The sequence below is a fragment of the Zonotrichia albicollis genome, chromosome 1 (genome assembly GCF_047830755.1).
Source record: "Zonotrichia albicollis isolate bZonAlb1 chromosome 1, bZonAlb1.hap1, whole genome shotgun sequence".
Taxonomy (NCBI): domain Eukaryota; kingdom Metazoa; phylum Chordata; class Aves; order Passeriformes; family Passerellidae; genus Zonotrichia; species Zonotrichia albicollis.
This window is the reverse complement of record NC_133819.1, coordinates 44,756,137-44,776,844: the sequence shown is the minus strand read 5'-3', so window position 1 is coordinate 44,776,844 and position 20,708 is coordinate 44,756,137. Positions and strand designations below refer to the sequence as shown.

Sequence of the window (20,708 nt, the reverse complement as noted above, 5' to 3'; positions counted from 1 at the left end):
CTGGTTCCCTACCCCAGATCTCTTTAGACTTGCCAGAATCTTTGCTACCAAAGGCAAAAGACATTTTTAGCACAAGAAAGCCATCACAAAAGCATGGTAAGGCAGTTATGCTTTCTGGCCTGCTTCAACAGAAAATGCCCACTTACTTAGGAAAATCTGGCTTACACACAGTCCCAGTTAAAAGCATTCTGTGGTTAAGCTAATTCTTTCCCACCACATAGTGTCTGAGTTCTTTGTCTTTTTTCTTGCAAAACGTAAATAACAGAATTTGGGAGGTTCTATCAATAATGCTTAAATAACATCCTCCTCAATACACAAAACAAATTCTGCAGAATGATCCAGATCTTCCTAATGGAGGACAAGAATCGTGTTTGTTACATGCTGGCTTTCTCTTATACATGTTATAGCAATGAAAGTCAGTTGAAATACACAGGATGAAACATGTAGGATGTAAATTAGCTCACTCTATATCTACAAGCCCTGCTAAAAGGAAATTAATTCCCTTACAGAATCTAAATTCTCACTTTTATTAAGCTCTCATTCCTGGCCTGACTCCCAGGTGCATCTTTGTAATCTTCATCCGCTGGTCTTCCCAGAAAGGACAGGAGTTTCCATTTGTAAAAGTATACCCATATCTGATTTCATGAAAAAGATTTGCTATGATTTAAGAAATCCCATCACAAAGGACCAGTCTACTTGTGAAAAATCTCAATATAGGACAATTTTTAGAGTTTATTGTATCAGCTGTCCAATTTCAACCAAATCACGAGCCTGAAACAGTCTGTTAATCAGAATGTATGATAATGTCTATGTGATAACCAGAAGAAGCATAGTATTTAGATTTTTGCTTCACTATTAAAAAAATTATTAAACCCATGAAATCTAGCAGCTAAAGACAGCTACTACGGAGGAGGTGTTTCCCTTCGCTAGATGCAAGGCTTTATTTTTATGTTTTGGTTTTTTTCTGATCAAGATTTCCCATCTGCTGTGTTCTCCACTAAGGAATTTTCCAGTGAGCTCTCCTCAGATTTCACTTGACAATCATTTGGACAGGAAAGGCTGCTTTTCCCACAGGTCTCTCTCAGGTTCAACTGCACTGCCTTGACCATTGAAAAACACACCGCTGCAGCGTGAACCAACTTTTAAAAGTCTACAGTGTGGGATTTTTTTAATCTGAAGACAGAAACCCCAGCTCTGTTTCCCTACCATTCCAGTGTTTTCCCATGTTACAGCAACCAGAGCAGCAAAATCTGAACCATCTTGATGCTTTTTTGAACATGGGCCTACCTTGTGTGTAAAACAAACATGATCTGCTGCCCTGGAAAGCCTTTCTGCAGACTCTGGATAAAGTCAGGCACAGAACAACACACAGACAAACAATAAGGACAATAGATAAAAGCAGACTGGAGATACTCTCCTTCTGATAGATGAGATGAGGCTCTGGACCGATCCCTACAGAGGATGCAGAAGAAGAAAATTTTTAAAATGTCTGACCTAGTTAAGTGGATGGTGTATATGTTGTTCCTCATTCAAGACACAGTAAGTCTACCAGAGCCTGGAGCCTTCCAAAACCCTAATTTCCCATATAGAGCCTGTCACATCCACGGTTTTTATTTAAACTCCAGGCTCCAGGTTTGTATGACAGCAAGTTAAAAAAAGATATAAATATATATATATATATATAGTTCACATGAGCTTTATCAAGGTAGGGATTGCATTTCTCTCATAATGGAGCAAAATAGGGAAAGCCAGAGTGACCTACTCAACACCAGATGGTGAGCACCTTCTGAGCAGGAAGCAGAATCCAGGCCCGCCTTCTACTTCCTTACCTGAATTCTGTCACCTACAGAGTAATAAAAACAGTTCCTCCCTTCCTGTACTATAAAAAGTACTATAAAAAACTCTAAAAGTCCTCATATATATCTGTGATATAAGATATGTAGAGAGATGGATTTCCTCCATAGCAGAATCTCTGTATTCATTTTCTACCTTTAAATATACATCAAAGTTACACTAAAGTTCTTTGCCCTTCATAAACCATTCAAAGACATTTGAAATGCACAGAATGCATCAGCAACCATCCAGGAAAATGGAATTGTCCAAATAATTTTGGATGATGCCTTCATAACCTAAATGAAAATTGTGCAAATATCAGACAGTTCATGAGATTCAACACAATTCAGAAGTCATTGCCCGGTTTCAACAATGAGAAGACATACATTCACTTTTTATTTTACAAAGTAATTCTGACAACATTTTTCAGCTTAAGCAATGCTACAGTGGCAACTTTGCAATGTACCCTTTGATGCCTTCATAACCTAAATGAAAATTGTGCAAATATCAGACAGTTCATGAGATTCAACACAATTCAGAAGTCATTGCCCGGTTTCAACAATGAGAAGACATACATTCACTTTTTATTTTACAAAGTAATTCTGACAACATTTTTCAGCTTAAGCAATGCTACAGTGGCAACTTTGCAATGTACCCTTTAAAAACTGGCATGGTATATGTGAAGTGAGTGAAGAAGAATCTTTGTGTGATAGGAGCTAACAAAGCCCATGAAAAGGGTAAACCACACTGTTTTGTAAAATAAGAGAGCTCAGAAGCAGTGCTGATCTGTATTTACATTCTGGTAGCACCCATCAGCTGTTCTGTGCCTGAAACTTGAGCAGAACTTAGAGGAGGTACTTTCCCAAGAAACTCTACACTTAAATTACCATCATCATCTATTATATTTCACTAAAAAGGACCTAGGACACACAAAGTGTAACACAGCTGCCTTTAGACAGAGATCATCAGAAGGAAAGCTGACCTTCAGAATTTCGAGGCAGTAATTTTCTCACATGATGCTCTAATATCAGTAACTGGTGCATCTGAGCAATGGCAGCTGTGGGAAGGACGCTGCCAAAATTGTAGCAAACCTTCCAGAGATGACATATATGCTCATTTAGCACAATGCTCTGTATCCTTTTGAAAGTCAGCAGATTTAGATAAAGCCTGCAAGGCTGAAGTCCTGGCTGTCTGAGATCAAAGAGGGTTTCTGTCCCAAAACTCCTTCCTCAATGCTTTTCACATCCAGATTACTCTAGATGCTGTTATTGTAGCTAGTCCATGCTGATCACCTGAGAAGCTTACTTGGCATCCATTAATCCTATCAAAAGTGAGCTGTCACAAAAAAAAAGAGGTATCACAAAAGTGATATCACTACAGAAAACTCAGTGTGCATTGTTTTGAATTTGCCTCTGCATTTTTCTCAGGCTCTCACTTGCTGCCTTTGCAAGCCCTGCAGAACCTGCTGTGAATCACTTGCCCTGTTTCACCATGGACCTCTCTTATCACCAGAGAGGAGCTTGCTGGAGCCCCAGTCACTACAGAACCCTGACCTCAGGAAGAATAAACAGTGTAATTTTTCCAGCTCGCTGTCCCATTGTTTTTTCCCTTAAGTCTATTAATGCAACATATTGTAAAGTTATAGCCAGCTACCTATAAAGCCGAAAGTCTGTGTTTGTAAATTATATTAAGCACTGGAATGTGGTGGCTTACGGAGTGTGTGTGAGGCAAGTATCCATCAAACCATTTGCAAATTACGTACTGGAAGTGCTGTTCAGGTTCCTGAACATTACCCTCTAGTGTTACTAATCCTTTATGCAGATATGTGCTGTTTAATTGCCAGCTGGGAATTACAATGACACGTTACATGACTAATTTTTCAAACTACAATTGTACTATTTTCCCCACCCTCCTCCTTATACTTTTCCTGTCAATCTTCTTCCACTCTACTCTGTTGCTGTTTCTCTTGCCAGAACCACCTTCTTTGGTTGCAACTGCAACACTTTAAAAGTAGAAAATACTCTATTAAAATGTACTGCATGGAATGGACTCAGTAAAGTATGCTTTCACACATCTCAAAATGAACCCTCTCTACCCAAACTCTATGTAAAATTGCTTTGAAAGCTGGTGTCTGTCAAGAATATTCAACCTCTAATTATAACTTCCACAATGAGAAGAATAACCACTGTTGCCACACTATGTGACTAACAAAGACACGAGTTAAGTATGTTTTCTGTGTGAGTATACTCAGAGGAGTTTCAGGGAGCAATGTTGGTACAGACATGTTCCAAAACATTAGCTTTAAATTCCCCTACATCTAACTGCCCTGGGATCCTAGACACAAAACACAAGAAAGTATTTTGTGATAGGCCACAATGACAAAGACTGAAAGGCACCAGTTGTAATGTGGGCTTTTTTAGAACATGTAAGAGAATTACTTCTTCCCCTGAAAATGAATGGCTCAGAATTTCTGAAGCACAGGAGGCAGGGTCATTCCAGATGTAGCTCACAGTGAAGCTGCATTCACACTTCTCAGTACAGCACTCTACAATCTTTTCCCCTCAGGACAGTCTCCAAAAGCATGTCTGATCAAAGGTATGCTCTGTCACCACAAACAGGCCTGGCTACTGGTGAGTTTGCAGGACTGGGACAAGTCATTATAATGTTTTTCTGGCTGCTAACAGATATTAATTCACTTTTTAGCTTGCCAGAGTTTGGAAGTGCTTTTGACAGTTGCAGCTACCTGAGATACAGAGAGCTCAAGAAACCCCCCAGGTTATGAAGTCCTGCAAATACATCAGAGACAGGATTACAACTGTGTTTCCTGATGCAATTTCTACCATTCTTTATATGTGTTTCCTCTATTTCACAAGCATTTATTCAAGTTTCCATACTCCATGCACTATTCTACAAGCCCCTACATTGGTAGCCAGGAAAAAACATTAACACAAAGCAAATCTGTCATCAGCAAATTGAGAACAATGTGAACCATGACGTCTCCATTACACTATTATTCTCACATACAACCTCAGAGTGTGTAGGATCATGGGAAATAGTATTTCCTAATAGGATGAACAAATTTTCATTCAATATTAATTATCTCTTGAGGCCTTAATAAGAAGAGAAGGAAGGTTCTTTCATTCTGAGGCCTGGAGAAGCACCCCACAAATCTTCACATCAATGGAGAGAAAAAAGAGATGAAACAAAAATGAACCAGTATGGGCACTGACTCCCACACACCGCACAGAGACATCACTTGCCAAATTACAACAGCAAACTTTAGAGCTATAAAATTTCAAATCAAAAAGATCAGGACAGGTAGTATTATAGATCCAGCAGTTGCACCCATCTCATGACCTTACAAAGATTCCTTCCCAAAGCAAAAGTGTTCATTAAGGAAAGCTCTGGCCACTCCATCACAGAACAGCCCTTGAAAAAAGGGACTAACAAAACTCCTTCAAAAGAGCGTCAGCAACTCCCTGTTGGCTTCTAACATCTATAGACAAAAATCAAGCTGTAAAGTCGCACCATGCTGATTCCCAGAAAGGTACATAAGTTTCAAATATTTTGGTGAGGGATGTGGGGGTATGAGGAGAATGGAAGACATATGTGTTATGATTATTTTTATGTTGGCTCTCATTATTTTCCAGTTACTGTGAAGAATTTTCATTTTTACTATAGCACCTTTCTGATGAAAACAACTTATCAAAGTAAATCCCAAGTGCACTAAAAATCCAATATTAATCTGAAAACAAGAGCTTTCTTTTGCTATGATCAAACATCACTTCCAAAGAGTCCACAACTTCTGCAAACAAAAGGGTTCTGGTTTTAGGCAATTTTTGTTTAGGAACGATGTCAAAATTCAATCTTCATTTTTTGAAGCTGTTCCTGCAAAAACAAATTTAAAAAAAAGGATAAAACAACTTGAAACAAATGGGGGTGGAAACTCAAAGGCGGCTTTAGGACAGAGATGGCTTTTCCACTATGTTAACATGATCCTGCTTGTGAAAACAAGATAAATGAAAGAGATGACTGTTAGCTCCTGGGCTAAAATGGACAAGATGTTTATGGACAGTTCTAGCAAAAGATGCAGGTGGGGAGTAAAAGAGGAAAATGCATGAAACATAGTTCCAGAATACCTAACAGGTAACCATTTCCATTTATTTAATGATCTCCAAATCTAGGGTCATACTTTGAAAGCTGAGAGTGGAAGATGTAAGAAGAGTAATTAACTCTCCAACCAGATTCATGCACGGCCTATCTGAAAGAAGACTTCACAAAAACCTCAATGCAGAAAAGATATGCTACTACAAAAATAGTGCAAGAAACCCAAACATTTAATTCAGCACACAAGTCTGTAAAACCTCGTCTTTGTCAGACACAATTGCTTTTTCCACCTTCCTTTACTCAAGTTGAAGAAGCAGGATGGAACATGTGAATGTAGGATCTCATAGATTCTTATTGGAGACACTTAAGCAGTGCTTCAGTATCTGTTTCATGTGAAAGGTGGGCCTGAACAATAAGAGCACAGAGTAACTTATTTATTGATGTGGTCAATCTTTTTTAAAATGACAAACTAAATTCTCACTTCTTTGGCAACACAAGAACATTTTAGGATAGCAATACTGCAAACTGCACTAGCTAGAGGAAAGACACATTTATTACTGCCATTCATTGCCAGGAGCTGCAAGTCCAGAGGTTTTCCAATTTTTTCACCAAGAAAAAAACCCCTTTGCTAACCACGGCGAACTGTTAAATCTTGGTAGTTGCACAAACACAACAGAAGAAAGCTCGGAGACTCACCAAATGCTGAAACAAACATACATCAAACCAGGTAGCAATCTTTCACTAGTGATAACAAAAAAATGTTCAGTGCTATGTCTGTGTGAAATGGCACTGTGCTCTGCTTAGAGCTACCTCCAGAGTGTAAACCACACCATGGCTTCCTGCTTTATTACATACATTTTATGATGAACAGCACAGGAAGTTCCAGTTGCAGAACTGTAACAAGGGAAGTACTTCCATGAGCTGTGCTTGATACTTTTTATTTTCCATCTCAGCTACTATAAGGCATGATATTCCCACATGACATTAAGTGCCCATACTTAAAGAATCTTCTGCAATTTTAATTAGCTTTTAATTTGTCACCCTCACTGAGACTCCTTCAGCTTTTGCAAAACTGAAAGGCTAAGTAAGTCCAACCTATAATTTGTAGGCTGCTTACTATGTGGAAAACCTGTGTTACATCCTCTTATATCCAGCTCCTCACAGGTTAGCAGTCCCAATATTTTTGCACAGTATTTATGTAATATTTATTACTACTAGGGAAAATGTTTAATAGCCTTTCTTACCATGACTGGCTGAAGATAGGTGAAGCCAAACACAGGCAAGCATTTATATATTAACACTGAATATATATTCAGTGTTATATAGCCATGATATTCTGCCCTCATTCATTCCTCAGAAGAATCCAAGCATTACCTTTCTGTGGAACTGAAAACCAAAAAGGTTTAGGCATGCTGACTGCAGCAAAACTCCTCTAATAACAGTACATTAATAATACTTAGCACTTTACAACCAGAGCATTTAGCTTTCTAACCACTAACCTCCAAGAGCACAGGGTCATCAAATCCATTCTGCACAGGGGGAAACCTGACACATGGAAGGTTCCCCAAGGTCACTTGACAGCTAGAACTGGGATACAGAGTTTCTAAAACACTGATTAGTCCTCCATGCACTCAGACACATGTTCACTTCCAAGGCTACTTAAAGCTAGAAAAGTTTGCCTAATCAGCCCTTGTATTTAGCTGTTTTAATAGACCTCTTTTTCCTACTTTCCTCTTCAATTCCATCTTTAGATACTTTTCTTAAAGTTAAGTGCAGCATTGCAGTCTGCTCTATGTTATGCAAGTTCAGCTTTATTCTGTCTAGCAGAAACTAAATTCTTCACAGTGCATACTTCAAAATAATTAAGACAGATCAGTATAGCAAAAAACCCAGCAGAGATCAACCTGTCAAAGCAACCAGTTTGCACATTTCTCTCTCTCCTCCTCCAGTTAGGGAACAACTGACTAAACCAAAGACTGTTCTTGGCCCCTGTGCAAAATCAAAGCTCTTGTCCTTGCTCTTTATAGGTACAATGAGAAAAAGGAGGTGGTGTCTATGATCCACTGTGATGCTAAAGCATGATAAGGACAAGGAGGTCAAGCAACAGGATACAAAACAGAGACAATGGCAAGACAAGGAGGAAGAAAAAAATTTGAATAGAGTAACACGCATTTTTGGAAGGAATTGCATCAATTTCTACAAGTATATACAGCTGAGAAGAACAATTTTCACCGCAATTTACTTAAAATTAGTAAATTCCTTAAGTATAATATGAATAGGATCATTCAGAGAACTTTCAAAAAGGCAAAACAAGACCTCCATATGGGTCAAATGAAAACAACATGCCCAAGGTAGAACTAAGACTTTCTCTTGTGTGCTATGCCACAGAGCAAGTGAATGTTCCTGTACAATTCTATGATCTCAGAAGCAAAAACACATTTCCTGGCATTGACGTGACAATGTCACAGCTTCCAAGTTCTGTAGAAGTTCTCACTAATGTCAGACAGGGACCTCAAAGAGCAGAAATAGCAACTGTCACTAAACTATATACAAAACTCCAAGCTGTGGCTGAGGCAGACTACCTAAAATACATTTTGGCTTCCTTTTACCAGATGGTTGAGCCTGCTTCAAAGCAAAACAAAATTGCTAAGCAGCATTATATCTTCATCAGTTTTCCACAACTAAGTCCTGAAACTGACTGTTTTTGTTACAGCCAAAAGCACTGGCAAACAAATACAAAGTTCAGTTATTAACTAGAAGTATTACTTTTCCTCGAGTACCATATCAAGGTTTTCTCAAATTTTGTGCTTTTTTTTCTTTTTTTCCCTGAAGAGACTGTAAAGAGTTTTACACTTAAACTTGCATCAGCTAAGCAGAAAATATGTACCTTTTGTCAGGCTAACTTGAACTTTATCATGTTTCCACAAATACATGCTTTGTTCTGCTGACATTAAAACACATTACATTGTTTTATAGAGCCCTCCAAAAAACCCCTGTGAAATATAAAGGTTTTATTTAGGACTGTTCCTGAGGGTGGCAAAGCTCCTTTTTATTTGAAGAGCGTTCTGCCTGCCAAGTGAGTCTAGAATTTTATTTTCTGTTGCAATTTTCATTTTATCAGAAGTGTTGCTCCATTTTCATTTTAGTGTCAATCCCAATTCATGCCAGCTGCAGAAAAATGTACGGAGTACTGCAGGTAGACTAGACCTTATTGCATTTTTCTCAAATCTCACTCTAATGTGCATCAAAAACCTCAGTGCATATCTTAGTAGCCTAACTAATTATTAAATTCCAGAAAGACAATTACATTTTCTACTGATTCAAATTGTTACAGTCTGGTTATATTCAACAAGGCACCCCAAAAAACTCAAAATAAAATGTAAGGAACATTTAACAATAACTCTGCATTGAAGAGCTGATGAAGGTAATTGCTATACCCTTGCTTTCTTCTTTTAAAAGTAGCAGTTATATTGGGTGTACAAAAACCAAAGTTGTTTTTTTTTTAAAAAAAAGAGTAATTCTCTTAAACATTCAAATACATCTGTGCTGCAAGCAACTAGTGTGATAACTTTTGAGACTCAGTTTGAGCCACCTAAAACACTGCTTTGACTGCAGAAAGTCTAGTATGTGCAGCATGACTGTGCTTTTCACTAGTTAATGACATAAAGGAGAAAAGGACCAGTGTCTGGGTCTCTGTCTCTTAGTAACTGTTACTAGCAAAGGACCACCACCAACAAAGCAGCTCTTACAAAGCAGAACAATGACTTCCTGCAGACCCTCTCACCATGGCGTGGATCATGAAAGCAAAGCAGGAGTCCACTAAGTGATGAACCCTCACCACCTGAGCAAGACGTTTGAGAACAAGTGAGAAAATCACAGGGCAGATGGATGTGAATGCATGAAAGGATTAGGTGCCCATGATCCCACTCACAACAGAGACAGAAATCTTTTGACATACAGATGGTGAGACCAGAAGAAGTGAACCAAGAATGCAGGGGAATTCATGCATGATAGTCATGAAAGGCTGAGGTGGACAGCCAGATGTTTGTACACCTTATTTTGGATGGGACTCTATATACTCATACTAATCAGTCCAGAAGTAAAACATGATTAGTTTAAAAAACCTGAAAAAATATGCATTTTAATGGATTATGCTTTTAAAAAAATATTTTTATTACTACAAGAGTTGAAATAGAAAGCAGAATACCACAAGCAGGGTGTTCTGGGATATGGCTCCTTGGAAAACAGAAGAGTGGTCTCAGACACATATAAAGCATGCCTTATTTCTACTAAATGAGCAAAGAACCTTTGTGTCTGGCATCAAAAGCATTAATCCACTGGGCAAAGAAACTGTGCCTGGAATCAGCTTAGCCAAGAGGACTTAAAAAGTACAGACCTCAGCAAGCTGCCTAAATGCATTGTCTGACAGATGTCTAACAAGGAGACATTGTACAAGGCTTCACAAGAATTGGAACTGACCTAGACAGAAATCAAAAACTCGAAATTAGTGTTATGCAATTTGATCAAAGAGTACTTACAGACTAAAAAGATACACATGAGAGGTGAAGCCCCTGAGAACATTAATAATAGTATTCAGAGAAAAATCTAAATCAAAAAGCATTTGCAGAATGTATGCTAAATCTGGGAAATTGGGAAATTTAAGTAAGGTTCTCCTATTCTTCACAAGATTAATTCAGAAATTGCTGTAAAGACATTTTTGAGCCTGAGATTCCATACCAAGCCCACTTTCTAACTTTTAAAAGATGTATAGCAACAGAAGATGTGCTTTAAAGGAATTCAAACACCAAAGTTTTCACTGGCTTATTGATGAGTTTTCTGCTTTGGAAGAAGCAAAGACTAACTTTTTTGACTGATTTTCTACAAATGTTCTGTGTTTCAAATGGTGACCTGAATTTTTGCTCTCTGCTCAATGCTAATGTAGATGGCTGCCTTGGAAGACGAAGATCAACAGAACAGGTATCTCCACTGGGGTCAAGCCTTGAAAGACTAATTCACCACGTCAGCTTGAGTGTAGAACACAGTCTTCAGATATTTCTATCCCACTAGAGCTCATTTTCTACTGTGCAGTAAGATAAGTGGGCAAATAACAGCTAAACCAAGAACCACCTCCACTACCTGTGCTGCCTTATCAAACCTAAAAATAAAAGACACAAGCAGAGGAGCTGGGGAGAGGCAGGAGAACAGAGTCCACCTGAGGGATAAGTCACTGAGAAGATGAGAGGAACTCAAAAATACTGTTGTGCTTTACCCTGGAAGAAATACTGACCAAGAGTTAAACTCCAAAAATTGTATCACCCTCCCCCCCACCATAAGCACAAAAAAGCCCCCACCAAACCAAAATAAACCAGCAACCTCTGAGGAACACTAGCCCCCCTCTACCTACAGGGATTTGTAAGTAGCACAATCCAATAAAGCAGAACATAAAATGATTAGCAACAGTGTTAGTTAATTTATTCACTGAAAAATAACTCAAGCTGTGTCTCAAGTCTCATAAATAAAGAAAACGTTTATAACTGAGTTACAGGCAAAGCCGTGACTTCAAGGGTCAGAAATAGCATTTTTATGATATAGCTACAGATTTTTCTTCTGAAATTAAATTCTTCTGAGACATTTTCTGTGGAGTCAGCAAAAGATATTTTAAGTGCAGTTCATCAGCATCCACAAACCTGGCTGCTGTGCTGCTGCCCATATGGGTGAACGCAAGATAAATGGAATAAAGAGGCACAATATGAAAGGCAGAAACAAGCACTGGCTCTCTGTGTTGCTGGAAAAGATCCTCCTGTCATTCATCTGTCTCATCACCAGGGAAAAGGGGGTTTCTGTAAGTTTTCCAGGGTAAAAAGCAGAGAAGGATCAGGTGCCCCAAAGAACACAGTGACCTTTGCCTTCAAAGACTGACATTTGGAAATTGGCATTGTCTGGGATCTCTGTGATTTTAAGGACCTGTGTCAAGGGCACAAACTTAATTGACAGATCTTGTAGGAAAGCTCATGGCATCCTGGCCTGTATCAGGAATGGTGTGGCCAGCAGGAGCAGGGAGGTCATTCTTCCCCTGTACTCAGCACTGGTGAGGTCACACCTTGAGAGCTGTGTCCAGTTCTGGGCCCCTCACTTTGGGAAGGACGCTGAGATGCTTGAGTGTGTCCAGAAGAGGCAACAAGGCTGTGAGGGGCTGGGAACACAAACCCTATGAGGAACAACTGAGGGAGCTGGGGGTGTTTAGCCTGGAGAAAAGGAGACTCAGAGGTGACCTCTGCAAGGCCCTGAAAGGTGGCTATAGTCAGGTGGGGATTGGTCTCTTTCTCCAGGCAGTAGCTGACAGAACGAGAGGAAACAGCCTTAAGCCGTGCCAAGGGAAATATAGGTTGGATATTAGGAAAAAATTTTTTACAAAAAGAGTGATAAAATACTGGAATGGTCTGCCCAGGGAGGTGGTGGAGTCATCATCCCTGGATGTGTTTACAAAAAGACTGCATGTAGTCCTCTGTACCATGGTTTAATTGAGGCGTTAGGGTGTGGGTTGGACTCAATGATCTTGAAGGTCTCTTCCAACCTAATGATTCCACAATTTCAAGTGGGTGTTAATGGGAAAAAAAGAGGGAATAGTATGGCTTTGGTGAGCACAGGAGTATCATAATGCATTGCAAAGGGACTTGTCTCTTGTCCTCATCCCATGTTCTCCACTAAGCAGAAAGATAAAGAATAAACAGCCATTCTTGTCACATATGCTCAGCTGCTTTAGTCACCAGTGGTAAAAATTAAACCATAAGGAATCTAGTTACTTCATTCACTCTTCTTGTCTGAGTTAAAGGAGTTTGGTCAGGACGATGTCACCACAGCTACAGCTGCTCTTGGAACTTGGAGACAAGGACTATAACAGTCACATTCAAGGAATGACCCCTCTGCTGCTGTTAAGTGTTTGGCTTTGTTTTTCTGGTGCTATCTTTAAATGTTGGGGCTCTGCTGCCCTCAGAGGGGTGAGACAGTAAATCCCTGATACCCTCTGCAAATAGAAGCCTGGCAGCATATTCTTTAGCAGATGTTATGAATTATAACAGGTTGCACCACTATTTTCTTTGGGTACCTGCCAAAGTAAGCTCAAGGCATCCCCACCAATAAGAAAAGCATTTAGAAAGCATTTAGAAAAGCACTCTAAAACACAGTCACAGCTGGATCATCTATTCACAAATATTCTTCCTTCCATTTCTGACCCATCAAGGGAATTAGCTGCCAAACTATTAACTGTCCTAACACCATCTGTGCTCAGGTTCCATTAGTAACCCAGGTGTTTCAGGACATCCCAGTCCTGCACAACCTATGCCCAGTTACTGCTTGCTGATACATCAGTCCAGCTAAACAAGCCTGGAAAATGCAACAGGTAACCAAACACTCTCACAACAAATTAGCCCCTAGAAAAAACAGGCACATCAGGAATAAATCAACCTCTACGTAAACAGGTACTTCATGTCCTATCCCACCAGCATTAACTACTGACAAATACAAGGAAAAGGTCAGGTCAGGCCCCAGGTGCCTTGCACAAGTTGCTGAACAATAGGCTTTTACCTTGCTTGCTGACAGACACTGCAAATCCAAGCCTTCTCCTTCTTCTGGTAAGTGCTGCAGCTCTTGCAGATGTTGTACTTGCAGTCTTGGCACTGTCGCTTGCTGTTGATCAGAAAGGTGAAAGGGGAACAGCAGCGAATGCAGCAGTGCTCATTGAACTTCTGCTGCTTGGAAAGGATGCTGCACTTGTTGCCCTCTTCATCCAGCTTCTGCTTCATTTCACTGCAATGAAAAGGAAAAGAACAAAAACACAAAATTTCAATGGAAACTCTTCACCCTCTTTCCACATATTCATGTTTTACTCTTCAAATAACTTCTGCAGATGTGAAACGAATATGAGAAATGCATATTCTAAATTTAGAATTGGAAAACAAAAATTCCTATGTTCCCTTAAGCCCAAAGCCCATGGCCAGCCCACTTAAACTCTCTCTCTGAGTCACAAACCAAAGCAAAATTTACTCAGTTCCAGAGAGAAACCCTAAGGAAAGCCAGGTTGCTGCTTCAGGCACTCCAGCTGTGCCAAGCTATAGAGACCATGTGAAAACTCAGGGCTACTCTCAGAACCCTTTACAAATCAAAAATCACTTTATGGAAGTAAAAAAGATTGGCACAATAATTAAAAAATCCTTCTGACCGATAGTTTTGAAAACAAAAAGTTTGCTTTGTTCTGATCCATAGGGTCATATTATTCATAATAGCTCTAATTTGTCAAGCAACATTAATGATACCCTTCATTTCAAAGAGATTTGGGTGCTCTGCTAGTTAGGACCAATATTAAGACAACTGCTAACTGTGAAAGTGTTTGTAGGCACTCTGCACAAAGGTTCCTGTATTCCAACAGAAGAGCTCATTTACTTGAAAAACTGACATAAATTGTGCATGCATGGTAAATTGCTATCTCCCATTTTACAGTGCTTTTCATATTTACAAATTAGGCAATATATTCCATGACAGGAATAACAAAAAAGCATGCAGAAGGAAGAACTGTGAAGCTAGACAGCTCTGCAAACTCATCATACATCTTCTGGCTCTATGAGAAGAAAAAATAAGAAGCAATGAAAAGCAAGTAAAATAAAAGCTTTTAACACAGTATGCACATACTTACATTCATTCTCTCTATTTATCAGAATTAGTGGTGAGTACCTTACAATTTCCAATTGCTGATAAAAAACACTTATATGACTAGAGTAACACAAAAGTCTAAATAAAATTTAGAGGTACCACAGAGCAGTCTAAGCTGCAGGAGTATTTATTCATGACATGCTGACTTACTCTTAAATTAATGTTTAAATATCTTGCTACACGAATAAAAGAATACCCTTATTGCATACTTATTCAGGAAGTCAACCAAGATCATCTGTGAACATCATTGTGAGCCAAGCCTGGAATTTTAAAAATAATCACATTACTGGGCTATGTATCACCTTATTTGCCACTTCTGTCTCAGATTCATAACTCAAAATAAAACCAGCCGGTTTTATGAAAATCTGACAGGTCAACTCTAAACCTCAAATCTAAAAGACAAGTAAAGCAGTGATCTAAACCATATAATTTTTGAACTTGCACATACAACCCATTTAAGTGTATTCCCAATATATGCCTTTTAATAAATTTAAAATTTAGAAACAATGTGTGATGTTGCTGCTCAAACCCTGTGCAAGGGTTTGACTAAATAAGACTAGGTGCTCAAACACATACTTTTTGCAATTTCAAGTAAATAATCCTTATGATTTTTTTTTCTGTCCAGATGGCAAAACTTGCTTGTTCTGCCACATTTTTACAGAATGTGCAAGATGCAGAAGGTAAGAGATTATCATCTGAGAGAGGAAATGTCTGAATTATTCACGTCAAACTGGCTTCCTTGGGTAAACTGACGGAACTATCCCAGAAATTCAATGGGATGGCTAGACTAGTTTGTCCTAACCTCCATTACTCCCTCCATGGTACTACATGGACAATCTTTCTAGTGGAACAAGGGAGGAAGTGAACTGTCTCCACGCTGCTCCTCCATCCACAGCAGGCATGCTGCTCTGCAGCAATGGGATGAGACGCAGCACTGTTTCTGCACAGAAGGTCAGGCAGGAACACCGGCTCCCAGGACAAAAGCTGGTGAAGGTGAATTCTCTATGATTCAAGGAGGATTTCTGGCATGGAAAGGTGTTTGGCAGTCCAAGATGCTGCAATCTCTGCTTCAGGATGGAAACCCCAGGCATCAGATACTGGCCCTCCCATAAAACAAGAGCAGCTAAGGAGTCAGGGTCAGAGGGAGTAATGAAAGAAGAGATTTTTGTCCTTATGGAGTTCTGTTATCTCCTGGACTTAGCAATGCTGATGCTTGGTGGTATCAGCCCACATACTCAACATTGTCATGCTCAGTGGCATTTTGAACCCTCATTAGGGCTCTGATGCATGATAGCAAGATAAATCACAGAGGCAAAGCCACCAATTAAAGTGCTACAATAATGCTTACAATATAAACCCAGGCAGTTTTGTTCACAGCAGAGCTAATAAAGCCTGATACCTAGAAAAAGCTGAGCTCACACTGAAATCTTTTCATCAGAATAGGCATTAATTACATCTCTCTCCTCTATCTGGCTGCCAGTATTCATTACAGTGGTAGAACTCAATATCATTAAGGCATCTGCCTCAGTGCTAAATAGGACTAAAATTGGCCAATGGATTAAAAAAGTAAATAGGATAGGGTTGGACAGCCTGTCAGAGGGAGAGCATGACAGAAAAAACCTCATTTCCAGAGGAAAGCAGGCAGAACAGAAAAGAAAGCAATGCACGTCTCTCTGACAGCTGTAACAAATTAAAGTTCTCACGCACCGCCCTGCCAAAGGCTATTCTATAAGGAGTCAAATGGCAAAAGGGACTGTCAACTGGACTTGTCATTTGAAGCCAAAAGGCTCCTCTTCACACTATTTCCTTGGAAGCAAAACATGGGTTTCATATGAAAGCAAAGTGCTGTATAACTCTGGTGGGCAATTAAGCCTTCCTAGTTAGACGAAAATTAGCTGAAGTGAAAAGTAGGCACTGATATACTCTCAGCAATATGGAGAAAACGTTACTTGGACTTAACTCCATCTGGATGATCACCCTGAGTGGGATGATTAATGCAGGCATCAATGTTAGCACACTGAGAAAGTTTGTTGCACTGAAATACAGGAACCTCAAGGCACCCACATTTGAAAAGCTCAGGCTTTACTTTCAGGACATTCAAATCACCTGGTGCAAGAAGATTGTAAGAATGGTCTAAGGAAAGGGCAGCAGCCAGCAACAACTGATTGTGTCACAAAGTGAAACTTGCTCCCAAAAATGCAACAGCCACTGGTGCAGCAGTTATTTCTAAGAAGGTTGAACCACCCAGTCATTGCAAATGTTGCCCCTTCCTCCCCATGCAACACTGTTTCCCCCAACAAAGCACAGCTGAGGGGAATGAGACAGAAATAGAGGGAGAATGCCTCTCCCTCTCTGAATCTGCATTCGTGTATGCTTACTTCCCCAAGGAGGAAATGTAATGTATTCAGAAATGTATACACAGAATATGTGTGCAAATAAAACAAGCAACAAAATACAACTGCACAAAAAACGTGCCTGTTGGGGTAGGCACAGAACAGTGGGAATGACAAATGACAGAATTGATCTGGAAGTCACAACTGATGGAGCTCAGCTATTATGGTTATGTGTAACTTAGTAATAAGCACCTGTGGAGAAGAGAACTCCTGCTGTGTGAATGAATCTCAGATTGGGTTTCATTTTCCTTCTCAAGCGATTGCATTTCACCAATTGCTTCCAAGTACAAAAGAAGCAAAAAATACTCAATAGATATCCAACATGTCTATGACCAAAACCAATTCTGTCAAAGAACATTTTATGAGTTCCAAGTTCCAAATAAGTTCAAAAATATGCAAGTGAATACTAAATTTTTCTAGAAGCTTGTATCAATGAATTTACACAGTTTGTGTTTTAAAAAAAAGTGATTAATTTCAGTCAATGTTTTGGGTGATAGACTCCTGGCCTGTAATTCCCACAAACAGTCAGATTAGGAACACTTTCCATCACACTGTTTTGGATGCAGGTTCTTCAATTATATTCTGAGGGTGAATAGATGTCTTCCCCTCACCACCCATTATGTTTTTGTGACTTTTTAAAACATACATTAAATAGCTTCCATTGGTATGGTTAATTTCTTCCTAGTGTCTGGCAGGTTTAAACACAATTTTTAGATGTTTGCCTGAACAACGCCTTCTCCTCTAATAAATTTCTAAACCTCTGGGTGCAGCAATGCAAAGGAGTCCATAAAACAGGCAATTGTATTACAACAAAAAGCCAAAAATTCTCCTGTTTTTCATATAACAAAGAGAACAGTTCCTGGTGAAAATCTGATAGCTGCTTTGAGCTCCAAGACAGAGTCTGTATAACCAAATCTGTCTGTCAGGCTCCCCAAAATGGAGCTCTCTGCTCTTCTCTAAGGGTTTCTCTGAGCCCAGTTATTGGCCTGCACCATCTTACTCTTGTCTCACACCAGTCTCCATTTCAGGAGTTTAAACCTGGCAGTTCAAAGGCAAAGTCCAGATGGACTGGTTCCCATTTGCTCTGTTGCCTTCTTAAGTGATGGATAAGTACAATTTTTCCTGCTGTTTAAACACTTGTTATCTTCCCCAATAGAGCAGAGGCTAAATCTATTCTAGTTGCGTGTGCAGGCAAAGAGGAAAATGGAAGGACAACATTCCTAGATTCACCTCTCTCCCTCCTGATGAACACAGAAGCAGTGCTTTTACAAGGTATAAAGACAGGCAGAAACTTTCTCCTTTGGTACTACAGATGAGGGTTTCTGTTTCTTCTGTTTCCTGTCCTCTTAATACAAATTACACCTATTTCATAGAATAAGCCACAGTTTATTCATTGGCCTCAGAGCCTTTTTTACTTCAAAGACTAATGAACACATAGCACACACTGCAAAGTGCTTTTCTTATGAGAACAGTGTTCTGCTCAGCTGGGTAGCTGGTTGTCTCTTTTCCCTGCACTTGTTTGCACTGCCTCACTTCACAGAATAGATTCAGAGCAGTGCATGAAGATCACTAACTCCTCTTAAAACTGGTTTCAATATTAGTTTGAAAACTGCTAAAATGCTGTTTCCCTCCACAGAAGAGAACATCTTCAGATGCTTTTCTGTTCAGGCATCCTTAATACTCATCTATGCATAATGAGCTATGGAGGCCTTTTGCTTGGCAAAAAATCTGGATTTCTGCATATTCTGGGGAGCAGATATCCCCACTTCCAGCCTAGAGAGACCACTTTTACCACTGCACCTCATGTTTTTCCACTCGCACAGTCAATCCAAATTTGGTGTATTGGGCTAGAAGTTTTCTTGGGCTACAAATATCACCTGAAAATACAGGTTTTACCAATACCCTCTAATCTACAATGCTGGAGGACATAGGGATTTTTATATTAAGTGGCTTAAGTGTTCCCATTTCCACTCTCCTTAAACCTGCCAGATATGCACCCCTGCCAGAGCTGGGGTAAAAATCTTTTAATCTGTGGAGAACATGACAGACCCTTACTCCTTGATTACCAGTACAATGACTGAAATTTCTCTCCCATTCACACATTTTCAAGTTGACAATCAAGGTCCTAGATTTGATAACTACAAGTAGTTCCCACCTCAGCCCTAACTTCCTCTCTTCTTTACCCAGTCTCCCAAACCCTCAAAAATGCACCAACCAGGTTAGTAAAACGCTGCTACATTTAGGAAAAACACTCAGTGGAAGTTTTATAAGCCTGACTCGTAGGCAGGGATCTGAGAGAAAAAGCCAAAATTGCCAAGGAGATCTGCTCAGTGTTTAATCCCTTCCATGTTTCTTGTGTCTCAAACTGTGGAATGGTGCAAGCAGGAGTGAAGCTCTATGCTGAAAGGGTCATACACCTTTTCCCTCTGCTGTACACAGTAAAAACCAATTTCTCCCAGTAGGGAGAATTTGCCTCCATCATTATTTACTCTCTCAGGGTTCAGTGCTAATTTCGTTTTGCTGCCTCTTCTTCTAAAGTAGTTTATTCTTCTCCATCAAGACAGGCATCTAACACAACTTCCAGACAGTACTGAAACACCACCCTTTTGTTTTTTGTCTTTGCTAAATTTCCCCTTGTGAAACTCTAATTTCTGTCTGAAAAAGTGGAGCACAGGATAGTACTGTAGCAAATGGCAAGTTAATTCATTATCTTATAATCAAGGCCTTTTTTCCTAAGTTCTTATCAATACTATCACAATTGTGCCTTGTGCTATATTTAACACTTAGCACATGAAATAGTGCTGTACACTTTGCTGGTACTATCAAAAAGCCATGCTTAGCACACGTGCAAGAACACCACCTGCATGTGGGGAGCCTTGGAGGAACACGCATCACTTTAATCTCTTCAGAGGGATATCAGTCCAGCAGCGGTAGCTGACATTTTTTGGGAGGATTAGACAGCAGGGACTGTACCATAAATGGGGGGAAAGGGAGAGGTGTAATGGAAGTAACAACATCCTAAAGCAAAAAAGAAAAACACAAAATCTTCGGGGGGAGATAGGGGGAGTTGAGTGCTAAGAAACTCATAAATAGTTATGAGTAAGTCACTCGTACAAAAATCAGGAAGATTAATATTTCACAGTCCAATTACTCTCACAGTGGTTGCGTTCTTTTATTTAAAATCTTACCAGCATCTCTTGAGGGTTTTTTCCCTCTTCAGTTTTTAATTTCTATACAATTAATTTTCTATAATATTAATATGTATTCCTATCAAATCTCACTTTCTATATTTTTCTTTCCTTCTCTCATCAACGTAGGAGCAAACAGTGATGACGTTGCATATATGTCTGATCTGGGGACAATCTCTTTCTAAAAATAAAGAAATCCATCACAGTAGAAACACTGTTGATTTTTTTTTTTTTTAAGATTTGCAAACATTTCTTACACTGGGAAAAGAACTCCCTTGACAGCTTAATATTTCTTACTAGGTGCCATAAAATAAATGTTGTAAAGACTAACCTGCGGAGTTTTGTGCTAATCACAGCTGAACCAATTAAACTGCTGACAGAATCAGAAAAATGCCAACATACTCAACACTTACCCTTGTCAAAAAACACAGCTCAGGCACTGCATTTGCTAGAGAGAAAGTGTCACCACCAAGATAAATTG

General features: G+C 39.5%; 1 protein-coding gene across 10 annotated transcripts in view; it reads right to left on the bottom strand.

Moving 5' to 3' along the window:
• Window positions 1–20,708, bottom strand: part of MYRIP (myosin VIIA and Rab interacting protein) — a 353,883-nt gene that overhangs the window by 101,520 nt on the left and 231,655 nt on the right. For all 10 annotated transcript variants that reach the window (XM_074539973.1, XM_074539965.1, XM_074539995.1 and 7 more), the window contains exon 3: window positions 13,525–13,746. In XM_074539973.1, coding sequence (XP_074396074.1) covers window positions 13,525–13,746 — 222 coding nt within the window. The remainder of the gene's footprint in view (window positions 1–13,524; window positions 13,747–20,708) is intronic.